The 19,172-nt window shown below is 38.7% G+C and overlaps 1 protein-coding gene across 1 annotated transcript in view; it reads left to right on the top strand.

The window, feature by feature from the left end:
- usp43a (ubiquitin specific peptidase 43a) overlaps nt 1-19,172 on the top strand; it is a 123,341-nt gene that overhangs the window by 23,875 nt on the left and 80,294 nt on the right. Inside the window, exon 3 of the mRNA XM_063475356.1 lies at nt 13,799-13,902. Coding sequence (XP_063331426.1) covers nt 13,799-13,902 — 104 coding nt within the window. The remainder of the gene's footprint in view (nt 1-13,798; nt 13,903-19,172) is intronic.

Below are 19,172 nucleotides of genomic sequence, written 5' to 3'. Positions count from 1 at the left end.
CTCTCTCTTAACCACGACAGTCCAGCACAGCGTCCGCATCATTGCAGCTGCAGGAATGCACCAATCCATCTGTCAGTCTCCCGCTCCCCTCTCCCTGCACTCATGAACAAGACCCTTATGATTCCTAAACTCTTTCACTTGGGGCAATAACTCGAGCGGGCACTCCAACCTTTTCTGGTTGAGGACCATGGCCTCAGAATTGGAGGTGCTGATTCTCATTCCTGCCACTTCACACTTGGCTGCTAACCACTCCAGTGTGAGCTGGATGTCACCACCTGATGAAGCCAACAGACTCACATCATCTACAAAAAGTTGAAGATCTTGTGGATCTTTAGGCTCTATTAAACGTGCTATTAAGCAATGAGCTTATATTTGACGACAACCTAGGGGGTTGGAGTTTGGCACTGCACTTGTAAGAGTTTGGCCACCAGCTACATGGGGAAGCATGAATCTCAGGTTTCATTAGACAAGCAACCTTCAACACAGACCCACTGATAATTAGCTTCAGTTTTGCCGATCATCACTACTCATATTTGGGCCTGCTTGCACAGTTTTTGGTCTTGAGTCACAGTTTCTCGCTACGCCGACAGTTAAATGTTTAGTTGACAAGTCATAACATGAACGTAGGGGTAATATGTCATACCTGTAGCCCTTTTAGTCACACCCCCTTTACAATTTTGCAGCCAAACCATTAGGTGGGTGGCACAGTGACACAATTATAAGGAATGTCATATTTATAATATTTATATAATAATATTTATTTGCGCTTACTTTTATTTTTTTTATTTCTATTTTACATTTGGCAGGATGGCAGATTCAGCTGACAGTTTTAGTGGCTTTTTCTGGAATTCTATCCATAAAACCCTGATTCCTACACGGAGACATGTTGAAAGGCTTCTGGAATATTTCTCTGAAATTGCTGCTGTGTTGGTTTTTAAAATCAATAAACATCACCTCTATATGAAACCCAAATTCAAATCTCTATGTCTTATTTGTTTATATTTCCTGTTTAGCTTTGTTGACTTTATTCACAAAGTTGGCATCAGAAGTGTTGTGACTTTTCTTTCAGGATACTGGCCAACCTCGTGCAATTCTTATTGTGTCTCTCAGTACAGAGTAGAAAAGTTTTAAAAGTGTTTTTATTTATTTACATATTCAATCTGTGCAATTGCCTGCACTGTCCACAATATAACACTGTCAAATTACCTTACCAAGTTTTAAAAGATCTCAAGTTGCCTTTTAGCAGTGGATCTCTTTCTGTCTTTCCCAGGATGCCAAGCACAGATCAGCTTTGGTACTTCTCTTTTTTTTCCTGATACAACCAGAGGCTCTGCCACTGGTCAACTCAGAGCACAACTTCATCAAAGCAAGTGTAAACATGCTTACAGAGCCCTTCCTCTTAGGAAGCTAATGAATTCTCTCCCCTTCATCTCAAAAACTAAACCTAATATATTCTTCTAAATCAATATTTGTCTGAGAATAAACACTTCAGAATAAGAGACACAGAAAAACAGAGATAGGTGGTTCTAGCTTATAAAGCCAAGCCTGATTTGGCTGTCAGAGCTCTGCCAGTGGCTCTTGTCTCAGGCTGCTTGTTTTCTGTTCTGCCTTTGTTTTGGCCCAGCTGGCATCCCCATAGTAACAGCCAAAGAGTGGCGGGTCTTGCTGCACTGCATGAAATCAAGTGGATACACGCAGGGTTCTTGTGGGATAGGACTACGATCAGAAGAAGTTCATGTGCAGCTATTTGCGTGTGGCTTTGTGATCCAGAATCATAAAGAAACACAAGTGAAAGGGCAATTGTTTTGTTCAAAGAAAGCACAGAACAGCGTGAGCATATTTATTTGGTGCTGTGGACTCGAAATTTAATGTGAAAAGAAAGTGCCAGTAAAGAGAGGAAGTGAGAGTGGACAAAGGTGGTGAGAAGAGAGCAGAGGGGGAAGTGGGGTTAACAATGCCAGTGGTTTCCAGCATTATCTCCCAGATTGCCTTGTTACCATAAGCTAGCTTTGAATAGGCCGAATTAGCTGTAGCTGAAAGAATAGAGGTGAGTCAGCTGGTTTAATGCATGGACAGCATTTCTTTCATTCCTCCCCTGCTCTGGACCACATCCCTTCTGCCTCTCTGACTCAGTCCCTATGTTGCTCTGTCAGTGTCTCAATTGCATTCTTCTCTAGAAATTTCTCTTCTCCCACTCCCTTTAATCACACCAAGTTCCTGGTACACCTCAACTTAAAAATTATAATGTGGTTTCCTGTTCAGTTTTGTCACCAGCAAAATATGGCTGTCATTTCATTCATGTCATTTAAGCTTGACCTCACTTGACCATACCAAACTTAGGTACCAGTTTCCTGATTGTAAAGTAATTGTTGTCAGTTTCCTCGATGCAATTCTGTGGGAGCTTTCTTCCTGTTAAAAAGGAGTTTTTCCTTCCTGCTGTCAGCAAGTGCTTGCTCACAGGGGGTCTTCTGATTGTTGGGGTTTTCTCTGTATTATTGTAGGGTCTTCACCTTATAATATAAAGCAGCTTGACGTGACTATTGTTGTGGTTTGGCGCTATATAAATATAATTAAATTGCACTGTATTAAAATATGGAGGCTTATGTTTGGAATCTGACAAACTGTGGTGTCAGGTGGTGGTTTCTGCATTTTGTCCTGAGGATACAGTTAGTTCCATATATATTTGGACAAAAACAACTTTTTGGTTCTGCACATCACCACAATGAGTTTAAAATGAAACAACTCAGATGCTCAGATCAGAAGTTCAGACTTTCAGCTTTAATTCAGTGGGCTGAACAAAAAGATTTCACAAAAATGTGAGGAACTATAGGATTTTTTTTAACACAATCCCTTCATTTTAGAAGCTCAAAAGTAATTGGACAAATTAAATAACTGAAAATAAAATGTTAATTTCTAATAATACTTGGTTGAAAACCCTTTGCTGGCAATGACAGCTTGAAGTCTTGAACTCATGGACATCTCCATATGCTGGGTTTCCTCCTTTTTAATGCTCTGCCAGGCTTTTACTGCAGCGGCTTTTAGTTGCTGTTTGTCTGTGGGCCTTTCTGTCTAAAGTTTCGCCTTCAACAAGTGAAATGCATGCTCAATTGGGTTAAGATCAGGTGACTGACTTGGCCATTGAAGAATATTCCAGTTCTTTGCTTTAATAAACTCCTGGGTTGCTTTGGGTATATGTTTTGGGTCTCACTCGCCACTTGACCACAGCAAGTTACTGGCATACATGGACAAACCAGGCACATTGGTAGGCTGGTGGACTGTCACAGCATATCCCCCTGTGCAGTGCATCACAACAGATCGCCTCAGTGCAGCATTTCTGTATGAATGTAATGAAATTCATATCACAACCAGCTGATTTCTAAATCCACAGGTAGACCATGAAAGAGCGCAAGCTAATGGTACAGTAAGAGTAAGGCAGGCTCATGAGGTTAATAGCATTGCTGTTATTCTTTTAGTTTTTTTAAAGAATGTAATGAAAACATCCGTCTCTTATTGACCTTGTTCAGTCATGTTGGCTTTACATTCTGCTACTTTGAGAAAAGCTTGCAGACACTGTGTAGACACTGCTTGATTTTCTATCAGAAGCTTTTTGATTGCAAAGTGCAATTAAATCGGCAAAGTTCTAGTTCTCCAATTGTGTTGACAAACGTACAAACATACTTTTATTAAAACCTGCCCTGTGCTGGAATGACTGCCATTCAACTGGCAGCCTTTCTGTGAAAGACAAGAGTGGATCTGGCTGTGTTCAGAAGCCACCAGCAGCTACAGTATGTCAACACTGGCTTCCCTAATTCACACGCTCAGTGGGAGACATCATCTCTTCCTGCTGGAGACCGAAATCATCAAGCTGTGACCAGGAGTTAAAGTGTGGCCACTTCAGCTCCTATGAAATGTTCTCAAAACACTGTAAAAGTTACAAAGAGAAACTCGTACACAACACACATGTTGAAAGGTATCTTAACTCTTTATAAAATAGTGAGCAGAGTTTAGAAAATAAAATTACACAGCTGTTAAAATGTGACTGTTTTGATTTCAAGGCTGTATATTGAAAATATACATCATGATATAGCCATTATATTCCAAGCTGTTCTTTGAAAGATAATCTTTTTTCTGTTGAGTCAGGAATGAATATTTTATTTTGAAGGTTGTGTCCAAGGTCCACGCATTTTATTTTCTTTGGGTACTGCTTCTTTCTTTTCTATGGCATCTTTTATAACAAGAGGGATAATTATTTTGAGATACATGTTTCCTTTTTATTTGTACCTGTGAACGCACACTCCTCAGATGCCATGTCTAATTTTCTAAGAAACATCACGCCAGCATGTTATGCAATGTACTAAATTCAGAATGCTACCACACACAGCAGGCAGCCCATTTCCTAGCACAGATAACTGATCAGAGATGCCTGGCAGTTTCTAAATTTTGGCCACACTGGGTAAGTTGACTTATGCAGCAGTCACATTCGTTGTCACTCATGAGTGGGCTAATGGGATCAACTACTTCTTGCAGCAGGACACTTGAACATAAAATGAATATTTATATAAACGGTAAAACCAGTAAAAAAATCTTGTGTTTTTATGGTTTAATTTTATGTTGAGTGTAAATTTAATTTAAAAATAAAATCAGTGGAAACTGTGTGGAAAAGATACGGAAATGTTACAGTATACATTCCTGTGGGTAGTGTCACATTTCTCTGGTACACCATAGAGCATCAGAGCCACTGCAGTCACAGCTGGCTTTGCATCACCTGAAGGCTTCGTTTGCCAGGTTTTATCATGAGAATTTCTTCAGGCCTTCATCATTTGAGCCATGGGCATGGCTGGAAGAGATTACACTTCTGGTCAGCCTGGCTGAATTTGGCAGGATCATGCTTTGCCTCTCTGAGGTGGAAACACATTTGGAAGAAGAGCCATGGCAGCATCTCAACTCGGATTCATTCCCACTTCTATGCCAGTGTCACTCATGGCCTGCTGTCAGACTTTTGTGGGGTTTTTTCACCTCAATGAATGTTGCCACTCTTCCTTTGGCGACGCAAACTTTGGGCACATTTAAGCACTAAAGGTTATTATGACCATGCCCGAGCACAGCTTCTAAATACTGCATGCCTGTTAGTGTGTATGAGAGGGCACGCGAAAGGCAACCAGAGCGTGAGGTTGTGATCACAAACGATTTCAATTCACGCAAAGAAATCACAGAAAAGTGTATTTACTGTATATTGTTAGTATTTCGTATTATCTGCGTGTGCATGTTTACGCACATGAGAATTATTTGTGTATGTGTGAGTAAGCATTCGTCGGGTATGTAGGGGATGAATCAGAGCTGTTAATGGCAGTCAAGGTGACTGTGTTAAGCCTCTTGAGCCTGCCGGTTGATTAGAAATGTGGTTTCAGATGATAACTGAGTCAGCGTCTTTGGTTGGATACTGTTTATTTTTGGTCACAATAAATAAAACTAAAACAAATCAAAACAAAACAAAAATAAAACATGTTTCTCTCCTCAGCTGCTGTGAAAGGATTCAATGAAAGAACATTATTATACCTCTCTCTCTCTCTCTCTCTGAAATTGTTAGGCTCAGAGGATTGAAAAATTAAAGTGAAAAGAGTAGGATATGTTAAATGATTAGGAAAAAACAGTGTTATCATATACTAACTTGATGTAGTCTGGATGTTTAAAAATATACTGTAATGTTTGATACAGTTTCAGTATTTTAGTGAAATTCTGACGGTAAATCAGTATTTTACTATAAAGTAACAGATTTTTTTTTTTACAACAGTACATGTAGCTTGAAGAAACACATTTAAATCTTAGTAGTCATGTAATAATGACATGTTGGTGTTTATTATATGCACCTGATGTCGTCTATGTTGAATTACATTCTGCAGTCTGCATCGTGTAACTCTACAGTTCCCGGTTCTCTACTGCATTTCTTCATCAAAATTGACTGCGGCACATGGCCTTTGAGTGGGCTCTACATTTGAGCTGCATTGATGTACACTGGTCAACAAGGTGCTGGAAACATTCCTCACAGATTTTGGTCCATATTGACATGATAGCGTTGCACACTTGCGTGAGATTTGTTGGTCACTGACTCTGAATACAGTGTACAGAGTGCAATGAACTTATTGTCATATTCAAGAAACCTGTTTGAGATGATTTGAGGTGTTGCATCATCGTGCTGGAAGCTGCCATCAGAAGAAGGGCATTCGGTGGTTATAAAGGGCATGGTCAGCAACAAACTCCAGCAGAAAGCATAGATCTAGGCTTTCTTGTTGTTTCCGTCAAATCTGGAATGATGCAGCAAATATCAATACTCATCAGGCCATGCAATGATTTTCCAATCTTTTATTATTATTATTGTTATTCAATATTCTATTCTCAGCTGACAGGAGCGACACTGGTGTGGTCTTCTGCTGCTGTAGCCCATTTTCCACTCAGAGATGCTTTTCTGTCTATCTTAGTTGTATCGAGTGGTTACTGTTGCCTCTCAAACAACTGGCCATTTTTCTCTGACCTCTGCCATCAACAAGGTATTTTCAACCAGAAAACTGATGCTCATTGGATATTTGCTCTTTCTCGTACTGTTCTCTGTAAATTCCAGCCGAAAAGCAGTTTCTGAAACACTCACATCAGCAAACATGCCATGTTCAAAGTCACTTCAGTCAGCTTTCTTCCACATTTGGATGCTCAGTTTGAACATCATCAGGTCGTCTAGACCATGCCTTCAGCCCTAAATGCACAGAATACCATGTGATTGACTGATTATAGATTTGCATTAATGGGCAGTTGAACAGGTGTACCTAATGAAAGTACATGAAAACTGTAAAATATTGTTTGCACATTGACCTTGCTTCACCTTTTCCTCAGTAATGATTATGTTAAACTACTGCCAGCATATTTTACATATTTAAAAACATACTTAAATTGCTTTGTAAGGCTCATTGCCAAAGCATTTATCTTGTGGCCCCTTGAAGATTTTGGCCAGTGGCTGGGTTACCTAAGCTGCCTGTTCAGGAGTTTCTTATCACAGTCATAATTTTGAGCTGAGAGCAGAAACACACCACCTGTCAGTGTCAAGGCTGAAATCTAAAGTCTTTTGGGTTATTATTTAGTCTCTCTACCTCATGGCTAAAACGTCTCTGCTGGTTTGTTCTTGTCTTGTTTTGTCGCTATACCAACAGCCTAACCGCACACTAAACACCTCCTGTTTCATTCTTGGATAGGATAGGACCTCCTATTTCCCATTATCACAGTGATTTCAGATCTCTAAGCCTGCACGTACTGTACGTACAACTGCAAACACACAGACACACCTTCAAATATACAACCACACACATTATGCCAAACTCCTACTCACTCCCCTCTGCTTCAGACTCCCTCAAAAACATCACACATGAATGCATGCCACGGGGAATCAGCAGGGCTTTGATAACAGCATATGTTTTCATGTAGGGATTGGAGTGTGAAGATCTCTGAAGGGAAGCTGTGCTTCTGCCAGCAGACAAAGGGGGCACAGGGCCAAAGAGATTTAGAGTGGCTACACTGCAGAAATGCTTCAGTGATCATACAGAGCTGAGTGCCAACAGAGGTGAGATTCAACGGAGCAAAGTTTGGGAGAAGACCAGGACATCTTGAAAGACAGCAATCACGTATCCGTGTTGTTCCTCTCTGATGAGTGATTGTCATGGTTGTCATGATGTGTATGAGTTGCGGGATGGTCGTATGCATCACTGTGACTTGCTACCTTGTTAAGATTTGCCCACATCAGTGAGAATTTTTACTCCTGAGGAATATTTCATACTCCAGTGCACACTGTCAGAAGAGGGTTATACTTCATTTCTCATATTTCTTCATTCTTATTTTCATTCTCCGTGGCCTCTGTGCTTTCACAATTGAGAGCATGTCTTTGCAAAGGCATTTAAATCTTGTTTCAAACTGTGCAGTAGGAGAGTCCTGATGGGATAAAGATAGCACACTTGTGTATACGCTGCAGATTTTGTTCCTTTACCTTTGAAAACCTTTTACTTGCTTAGAACTTCTGAAGAATTTCTGATGGTTTCTTTTTTTGACAGTTGATATAACACTGGAGTGTTTCAGTATCTGTGCCAAATTGTGCATGTTGTGATGCCCTGCAGTGATGCAGTAGGTGAAGGCAGGCGGGATGGGAAGACAGCAGCACATGAAAGCTGTAGGTGGGAATATAGTTACGATGCAGCCATGCAGAATTCCAAGACAGTCAAAGCAACAGTCTGCTCTTGTTTTTACTTAGCTGTAAGTATATCACGCTGGCTACGCTCACAACCACCCACTCACCACCAGGTGATTTCTCTAGGTGTGAGTGAAGTTGAATGACTACCAATATTAAACAGATGAAGACTTGTGCAAATGTTTACTTTAGCACTACATTGTTTTATACCTCAGAGGAACAGCGTAGAAGATTCAGTGACATACAGCAATGTGTCCTGTGTTATCAACAGTATAATCAGTTAAACGGTGACAAAGCTCAAGCATGACTTATCTAATTAGACAATACAATGGTTGGCTTGAAGTTTATCTGCGTGCTCTTCTACCCGTGATTTTTTTTATGGGTGGGGGCTTGTGTGTACAGCTCCTGGTGAGCCTTCATGTGAGCACACAATACCCCTGAGTCCTGTTGGGTTTGCTGCTCCTGTGATGCGATAGTGCTTAGCTCTGCTGATGATTGTGATGCGTACCTCTTTGACCTCTCCTTGCTCAGAGCAGGAGTAAACAAAAAGAAAAAAAGGGAGAACAAAAGAGATGAAGGACACAGTGTTCTTTTCAAAGTGACCGTGGCTCTTTTTGCACCTCAGAAACATTTCCTCAGTATGCTGGGAATAGCTTTTGCTGCCAAAGCTAAAAAAGCTCTTCGTTTTAAAGGACTGGTCTAATGGAAACACCAAACTCAATTTCAGCACTCATTGCTAATAACTAAAGTTTTTATTGTCAAAGTTATGTGTGTCCTAATCTCTCAGCCCATTGCTACGAGTCCACCAGGCTTTTGGCACGTACACTTTACATCAGTTCTTCATGCTTTAATTGACTGGCTATAACACCTGGCTGCTTGTGCAGAAAGAAAGTAAAAATGAAACTGACTAAACTCATTGGCATGGCCAAAATATACCTATTCCCAACTCTAAGAGAAGCAGCAGAGCCCTTTAATACCACCTTCCAACTTTTGCTAAGTTACTTGCTCTGGTTGACATTTTTTAAACTTCTTTCTACCTGCTCATTGCTCTGCTTGCTTTTTTTTTTTTTTTTTTAAAGTAGCTTGTGTACAATTTGACGCTACAGCCATTTAGAGAACAAAATAAGTACAGCTATATAAGCCAGAGCATGCTGAGTTCTGAAACCCGGCTGATATGTAAATCTTAGAAATCAATTACATTGCCAGGAGCATGATGCCGCTGGTAATTTCGCCCTCAAGCAACAGGAGGCAGCTGAATATGGCCTAGATCTGTTAGCATTAGGAGGGTTTTTTTGGATTATACCCAGTGTGACAATTGAACAGCTTACTGCCTCTGAATATTAGTATTCACTTGTTATTGCTGCGGCCGGCCCCCGCATCTATTTTTGGCAGACCATAGCAGAGCTGGAACAACGTTGTGGTGGTATTCATTATTCCCTTGGTGCTAAATAAAGAAGCGGTGGAGTCTCAGTGTTCTTTGTCTATCCTATTGTTTGCATCTGCGGTATATACTGTATGCATGTGCATATGTGTCTTAAAGGTGTTAAGTGTGGATATAAGCAGTTTTGTCTCATTCTCTGCATCTGTTTACCGATCTTGGGTCTGGCTAAGAGGTTGTTGACCTGATTCTGGTGAGAGATGCCTTTTGAAATGCGGTGGTTTGATTTATTAATGCATAGAGAATTAAGTATCAAAGTCAGTTTTGATCATATTTTTTTCCTGTTATGTTTGTTTGACACACTTAAGTTAACTTTATAATGAATCGTTTATATTCTTGGTGTGCGCTGTATTCTTAGTTAAATTGAATAATGAAGAATCCAGAATGGTTCCTGCACTATGGGTGAACTGCAAAAGTTTTGAATTTGCCTTTCGTTAACTGATAGAAGTAAATCATATATTATATGCATGTTAAGTTCATTTCTAAGTCTGAATTAGCTGTGAATGAGTTTGAATTGTTGTCTGTCTCTGTGTGGGTTCTGTGACAGACAGTTCGCTTGTCCAGGGTCTCCCGTGTCCCTCGCCGTATGACAGCTGAAATAGTCACCTGTTCCACCGTGACCCTGAATATTATTGGACATGAGGAAGAATTTGGAAGAATGAATCCAAAATTGAGAATGAATTATTTTATCATTTTGGGAGTCATGCTTTCTCTGAGAAAAAGCCCTTGATATGCTATGTCCAGTGAACAGTACTATGCAAAGAAATTGGTAAATAGGTGCAGAAACATGTGCAAGCATACATGCAAATACAATACATAAGACAAAAACAGAGTTTCACAATTCTAACGAGCTTGAAAGCCAATATTGGTAATACCACCTTAATTCTTCACAGCCTTAATGCTCTTAGACTTTTAGACTCTTAGAGCTTTCTTGTCATTTCTTTAAATAGTCTTTAGAAACAGCTCTTCAGGCCTTTTGGAGGAAATTCAAAGCTCTTCTTTGGATGTTGGCTGCCTTTTGCCTTCTCTATCAAGATGATAGCCATGACAGAGCATTCACTGTGTTTTACAGATGGCTGTAGACACTTACTGTTGTACCTCACTCCTGACCTCCTCTGTATATATTGACAATAATCTGAAATTTTTTTTCAAATTAATCACTCCAAAAGGTCTGTTGCCACTGATTTTCAGTCCAGTTCTTTTGTAATTTGGTATTCTACCTATTTCCCTTGCTTAAGAATGACGTCTTGATAGCTAGCCTTCAACTGAGGCCATTTCTGATGGATGAATGATGATCAGTTAAAGGGTCAGATGAATCCAGTCTTTGATAGATGTTTTTCCAATTCCTCAAGGACATAACTTTCCTCAAATTTTGTTGAGGACACGCTGCACACCGTGCTGAGATACACTGTGTTTTCAGCTAATAGCTCCATGGGAATCACTGTGTTGGTGAAAAATATTATTACACTAGTTAAGTTTTCTATTATCTCCAGTATTTCTTATATCTGGGATTTGTGACAAATTTGTGATCATTAAAAGGCAGTATCATAATACTGTCAATGCTATTATTTTTTCCACAATGAACATGTATTAATTTCCTTCACATAAAAGGTAGAAAAACTGCTCTAACTAAACAAACCAAGCAAACAAACAGAAAACAAAATATCAGTAAGACACTATAAGCCAAATTGCCATTTTAACCATTGGTATCAGTCTAAACTTTCACAATCACTACATTTTTTTCTCTATTTTTAGGGCACGCTGTGGCTAATAAAAAAGTTCCCCATTCCATCATGTTCATTGAGGGGAATGAGGCCACTGTTTCCATGGTGATATTTGTAATCTAGTCTGTCTCTAAGGGTGTGAGAATTGTTCTCCATTGTCCTCAAGAAAAGAGATGCAAGGGGAAAAAAACAGAGGACAAAATTCTGAAAAGGGGAGTCAGTCACAGCCTAGCTTGGGATATGCCAAGAGAGATGATTCATATGTGAATTATAGAGTATTAATATATTTTTTTTAATTATTTCTTTAACAGTATTTTATGTTCAGGAAAAACTGAAATAAACCTCTGTTTTTTGTGTAACTTAGAGTCCCAAAGATATCTAAGTTGACTTTCAATTTTGTGCTGTTAAATATTATGTAAGGTTTAAGGTGCAAAACTGGAAAAAATGTGGTATCCAGGTTCTGTTGAGTCACCTTTCCTATCTCTACAACTCCCCTTCTAAGCTGTCCATTAGAACTGATATGTTTTAAAGCTTGACTCAGAAGTAAAGGCACATTTGTCTACTGTGTACACATCACTTTCTGTTACTGCTTACTTGAATTGAAAAGGTTACTTGGTGGTTTTCCTTTATAGCAAGACACTTTTCAAAAATACTGAGATATTGCAATTACATATTGCAATAAGTCAAAGGATGAGGTTTTTATCCACTTAATAGACAAACATGAAAGTAGAGACAAGGCCACATCTAAAAATAGGGCTGAGGTGGATTTTAAAAACACAAACTGCCACACATGCTTCCTGGGCTTTGTGCTTGTGCCTCATTAAATATTCAGGAAAAGAGCCATCCTTGAAAAAAGTTTTCAAAGATGCCAAAAGCTGCCCATTGTTCAGAGTGAGAGCAGCGATGATTGGATTTTGTTTGAACAAAAGAAAAGCTTCATCAAAGTTGGATTGTCATTATTTCACATGGCCCAAGACCGGGTGCAGAAAGTCTTATTTCTCAGTGGACTCTGACTTTGTTTGCTGCTTAATGTTTGATTCGCATGAGGGTTTAAACTACGGCACTGTGTTGTCTAATTAGCATGTGTGTAGCACTTAATGATTTCTCAAAAGGAAAGATTTGAAACATGATCCTGAATAAACAAAACAATTACCATCATTTACATCACAAAGTGGTAAACAGACTAGATGAAATGAATGAAAATATCTGTGTAAGTGTTCTTATAGTGAAATACAGTGTAAAGAAAGAATGTAACTTCTTTAAGAATTAAAGGACAATGTACTTTTGCAAGTAAAGTTTGGTTTCTGAAAATTAGCCTTGTCATGCAAACTTTTTAGAATACTAATGATGTTCTGTCGGAGGGATCTGTAGGGTCCTCCTCAGTGGTTAGCACAGCAGCAATAAAAAACACGTCAGCACTTCTCTCCTTACTCGTTAAAGCAAACTGACACCAGCATGCATAACTCCTGAATAGAAGTAAATGTACTTGCAGACATGGGATTTCTCTTGTGTGTTAAGTCTGCCATTACCACCTAATGTTAGCTACGTTTTTAAGAATAGTTACACACGATAGAAATGCAGAAATCTGTTGCTGTGTGTCCCCAAGTCACATTTGTCCATCTTTTATTCATTGGCATCATTCTTTTATACTTTTGTTTATCTTTGAAGTCTTTCTGCCCTCCTGCTGTGTATGACACAGCATGTGGGGGTATCGCTGCTATTTAGTTTATTCAGCAGACATCAGCGTGACACTGAGGATGTTTGACATCCTCAAATATTCCTGTGACTCTAGTCTGTGTTGACTGTTTTGTGGTTAACCATTTAAACTTTGACTCTCTTCAATAGATATTTCCTTCTCAAATATTTTATGACTGCACCCATTATAGGATTCATTCTTACTTTTTGTCTCACTCTTTCTTCATCTCTCTTCATCTAATCATTTTGATCATCTTGTAGTTTAATGTAGCCACTTACAATGCGTGTGAATGATTCTTGACTCATTTTTACTCCTTCCTAGAGATACATAACAATAATAAGGCTGGGAAAATGCATCTTCTGTATTACCCGTAGCTGCCATTGAATTTGGTTACTTTTCCCCTCTGCTTTGCATCAGCATCTGTCGGTGTTGATGAAGTAACACCGGAGACACTTTGTATCCTGGCATCGAGTTTTACCTTTTGTATGAAGCTCATTTATGTATTCCTGTGCTAGTGATAGCTACTCTCAATTTGAACAGAGTAAATGCACTGTGCTGTAGATGGGATGCTTCTTAAATTCGAAGTGAATGATACAGCATTCAGAAACTGGTGTTCAGTGTCGTTTGTAATAATGTCATAAGGAAGTAATGTATGGTTATTTAACATTATACATTATAGAACAGTTTTCAGTTCTTTTTTGTCTTCTCTCTGTTTACAGGGGGCAAGTCCATTGGATCATGCTTCCAGTCCCAGTGTAGCCAGCATACAGCAACCTCGAGGGCGAAACAGTTTTGTCCACGAACACTTCCAGGCTCAGTACAGGTGAGAAGCACAGATGTAAAAATTGTGTTAAAGAACTTTGTTTTTAACATAATGTTTGTAGCATCAGGTGAATGGATGAATGTTCCTTATTTGTTGGCCTTTAAGCTTCAGATAGTTACGCTGACAACGATTTTTGGAAACTCTTCCAGGTATCTCACCAATTATGCAACATTCGGTTACATGATGTCCTGGGGTTGTGTTTGAATAAACAGAATGAAATGCATACTTTTAAACATATATCGCTTTGGCTAAAGTGACAATGCATTTTCTCTCCTCTGGATAAAAATCAGTACCTTGGGAAAAAGTAGGTCGGACAGACCTATAAAGGATTAAGGGATTTATCTTTAGTAGTGGCCTCTGGCTCTTATTCCTTCATTCACAGTGGAAAGTCAGTGACTGAGGTTTTCTAGTTTAATAGATCCATTAATGGAACTGCCTCTAGACCTTTGAGAAACTTTGTCAGCACATGTGGTGGACTACAATAACATCACTTTGAAAATTCATTTTTTCACTTGATTGCTGAACAATATAAACTTGCTGCACCCTTGTGAATATCAGGATGTACTAAAAAAAAATTCTTTATTTTAAATTAATATTCGATTGGATAGTCAGATGATCTAAAAAGGAAATAACTTAGTATTTGGAAGGGAGAGATTATTTTTAGAATAAAAAAAAGAAACACACACAAAGAAACATATTAGTGAAAGGTAGTCTTGGCCCATAATGATAGGAGTCATTTCAGCTCCTTGTTACTAAGCCTGATTGAAGCTTGTGAATGTCTTTTATGCATGACTGTAAGGCACGCTGTCATCAGCAGTTAGGCCAGTACAGTATGTTTCTGCATGTAGCAAAAATAATAAGACGGACAGTACAGACAAGCAGTTTCTGATAATCTTGAGATGTAACATTTATCCTTTTTGTTAGACTTACTGAGAATTTCTTCTACAATCCAATGAAATAAAAGTTTCACATTCAAATATACAGTGATATGTTTCAGGAGCTTGGAAAGAAAAGCGTCTGGACTTCTTTAAGTTGAGCTTAAAGAAGAAGTCCAGACGCTTTTCTTTCCAAGCTCCTTAGACTACGAGATGACTGAGAACCTTCACAGACAGTGATATGTTTCCTTTTCTATTAGAGAAATAAGCGAGTAGTATATATAAATTCATCAATCCCAATTTTTTGTGATTAACTCTGGCAGAGTGCTTGCTTTCTGATATCTCACACTTGGTCATTTTTTCCCAGTGGATTCAACATCACTATAATAGCTGCTCTGCAACATAGGTCACTAATGCATGATATGTATGACTGGGCTTCCAGAGAGAGTGCTAGTGAATTAGGTCCATACTGTGTCTGAGCACATGAGATTTTATTTAGGAGGACTGTGTGGAATAGGAGGACACCTTTTTTCATGGCTCATTAGTGTTTTTTAGCTGCAAAGCTAAATGTTTACTTGAAAACTTAAGTCAGTTTACGCAAAATTTAATGTAAGTATTTTAAGTATTTAAGTTGTTAATGTTTGCCCATTACATTTAAGCTCAAATGGACAAACATTTGCTCATATGCAGTCCAAAGGTGGGCAATAAAGTCGCAAAAATGCATCACAGTATCACAAGAAATTTGTGATAATGATGACACAGAAAAAAATATTGAAATATGTTTTAAATGTGATTGTATGCATTGTCGTGCAAAAGTTAGATAGAAAGCACCTAAGCATAGAAGAAAGTGTTTGTATTAACGGGTGAATGAGGCAATCACTATATACTGCATGAACCAGTCCATTTACCATTTAGAAGTGCATAGCATAGCATTTCTAAGTGGAAACAAAGTGGAGGACATTTTCCATCCTTCTTTTCAGTTGCTTAAAAAGTTGCTTAAAATCCTCTTTTTCCACTGTTTGAATTAACGTCATATATTTGGCTAAGCAAAACATAATGGCATCAGTTATTTCCATTCGTGTTTACTCTTCCTGTCATACAGAGTCTAACTAGCAAGTGCTCCAGTTAGGCTCAGTTTGTTTAATTTTGGGATGTACATCACCAGCTGCTCATATCTGCTCTTTTCATGACTTCCCAGCCTGCTTATATTCATTCCATGGTGTATTTTTGCCTCAAGTGGTGAAACAAGTTTTTTTTTTGCATATTTTGCATAGCACTGTGCTTCATTGGAAGATGTTGAAGTCCCCTTTTACTAAATCTTCATCAAAGGTGGACATGTGACTTTGGCTGTCAGACATATGTGTGCTTTTCTCGTTGTTGTGCACATTAGAAAACATTAGACCAATAATATCATGATATTGCACTTTATCACACAAAAATTATACCAGTATTGTCACAAATGATATAATGGATTCTTATAATGTGTTTGTTGATACTGGGAAGTCTAGCCTAGTTCAGGGGTCACAAATCTGCAGCTCTGAAGTCACATCCAGAGGCTACTTTATGTAAAGCTTTGATAAAAAACTAGATGAATTAGGGCTAAAACTAAAGGTTTTTTTTTAATTAAAAAAAAAAAACAACTTCTGTAACCTATTAAAAAATGAACAATTTAGATTAAAGTTATTATAATTTTTTACATGTATCATAGTAAGTCCTGATTCCCACTAGGAATAGTTTCCAACCTGCGGCCCTTTACTGCATGTCTTCCTCTTTCTCTCTCCACTTTCCCATGTGTCTACACTGTCTCTATCCAAATTTAAAAAAAAAAAAAAAAAAAAGATTAGAAGAAGCATTAGTAGGAACACGGTGACAGACCTAAAGCTGTTGATTGAGAATCAGCCTAAACTAGTACATCTTTAGATGATCAAAATTGCTTATTCAAAACACAAATACTTAAAACTTTACTTTCTGCTTGTGTGATGATCAAAGCTAGGATTTTATGTTGGGCATGAGCTGCAGAAGATTGTCAGATTTCACCCTAAACTTTGAGTTGGGTTGAAGAGGGACATTTTAAAAAACCTGTCCCCAATGTGAAAGCCCAAATAATTAAGTAGCACCCATTTGTCGGTACTCTGGAAACGGGACATGGATTGAGTTAAATCTTCTCTGACTCACAGCTGATCACACTCTGGAGAACAGTGCTGTCATGTCATGTTTGATCTAACACGCACAGTTGACCTGGAGCGTATTGGTGCTGGTCAACACAAAGGTTAGGCTCTGACCATTATGTTGTTAGGTTAAGCAGTCATTCATTCATGGGATTATCCATTTCCTTCACTGGCAGATGATGGATTGAATGCTTACTGTTGAAGACTATCCCTGAAGACCATTGTCTCCCGCAGTACTCTCAGAGCGACTAATTAAAATAACTTGGCACTGTATCTACTCATTGAGTCAGCTGTAGAGATGAAGATCGCTCTACTTAGACCTCTTCTTCTTTGTCTTTTCCATTCACTCTTTCTCTTTCATGCTAAAACATCAACACACACCTGAATGTTTATTAGATAAAACGCTAATTCATAAGCTGATTAGAGGAACTGTGCATTTTGCCATTACAAGTCACACACGCATTAATACACACACGTTATTACTGAAACATTTACAAAGTGTACTTTGTTCTTTCCTCTAACTCATACCCTTCTCATACAGCATGTCGTCTCTCCTCCTTTTTCCCCTTTGAGAACAATCCCAGCTATATTTAGACAAAGAGAAGAGAATTTTGTCTGTGAGTGCAAGCAGGGTAATGCTTTCTCCTTGCATAAGAGTGGCTGTAATTAGGTCTATATGCCACACACTTACACTTTCACAAACATACACCATCTGTCTTGTGTGTGTGAGTGTTTGTTCACAAACACAATTTTAGTCATTAGCTTGGGTTCCACTGTATCCTGGCATCATTTTTAATGTTAAAGAAGAAAGGTATGGCTGCTTCTTAATGGACTGATTTTGTTTTCTGGTTCTGGTTTGAATTAAATAGATTGTAAAAGAAGGAGCGCAACGCGAAGACTGGACAGTTACTGTCTAACATCATTGCACTCTATAGTGAAGCTGTGCTAATGTATGACACATAATATCATTCATGCGAGATATACCATTAGTGCCAGACATGCATGCACACATCTATCTATCTATCTATCTATCTATCTATCTATCTATCTATCTATCTATCTATCTATCTATCTATCTATCTATCTATCTATTAGGGGTGCAACGATACACAAAATTCATGGTTCGGTTCGGTTCGATACTTTGGTGTTACGGTTCGATATTTTTTCGATACAAAAAAATGTTCATGCCTTTTTGTCATTTATTAAAATTACAAATATATATTTTAACTCAAAAGTACAGTTTTTAAATTTAATGTTGCTGAAACAACAAAGTAATAAAAAAATAAATCTATCTGATCGAGAAATCACTCATCTTTGGAAAAAGAGAGTTTATTACAGAGAAATGGCTCTTTCCAAAATAAAAGCTATACTATATGCTTCTTCTGGGGTATATTCTCAGCAGCATATTAAACATATCAGGTCCCCATAAAGAGAATCATGTGCTAACGGCTGTCTAAATGCAGTGTTGGGAAGGTTACTTTTAAAATGTATTCCATTACAGATTACAGAATACATGCCCCAAAATGTATTCTGTAACGTATTCCGTTACGTTACTCAATGAGAGTAATGTATTCTGAATACTTTGGATTACTTAATATATTATCATGCTTTTTACAACTACGTGAATGCACTATTGCTGTGTGATTTATTACTGTTGCTGAAGGTCCGCGGCTCCAAACCGTAGTAAAGGGACCTCTGGCTAATACATTGGGTTCGTGTCGGGCTCGTAGCCGAAAAATAGCTTTACTTTGTTGTCTGGGTCAACTTTGCTTGCGAGAGACAGAGAGAGGCGTTGAAAGGCTGCTCCAACGGAACTTATTGTTTTCGGAGGAAAACACGAACACAGTGTACAGTCGAGTCTTAATAGCTTACTTACAACTGGGCTCGTCAGGCACTCTTCTTGGCTGCAGTGGTTATTATTATATTTACACGCTTCCAGCTCCCGTTTTTGCTCGGTGACAGCTCGTACTTTTCCTTTTTCTCCCTCCCTCGCTCACAGACACATAACATGTATGGCAGTCCATTCTCCCTGCAGCACGGACTACACTGCCCAGGAGGCTACATTCTTTAGAGCTATGCCACAACAACAACAACAAAAAAGCGCTCTCTCACCCAGGAAACAAACAGTCAGAGAGAGAGAGCGTCGCCCTGTAACCATGCCAACCGTAACGCTGCCGCCTGGAACAACAGAACAGCTGTCAAACAAAACCCAAACAGTCCTGACCCG

Source organism: Pelmatolapia mariae, linkage group LG6 (assembly GCF_036321145.2).
Source record: "Pelmatolapia mariae isolate MD_Pm_ZW linkage group LG6, Pm_UMD_F_2, whole genome shotgun sequence".
Taxonomy (NCBI): Eukaryota; Metazoa; Chordata; class Actinopteri; order Cichliformes; family Cichlidae; genus Pelmatolapia; species Pelmatolapia mariae.
The sequence above is the reverse complement of the archived record's forward strand: the minus strand, read 5'-3'. Positions and strand labels throughout refer to the sequence as shown.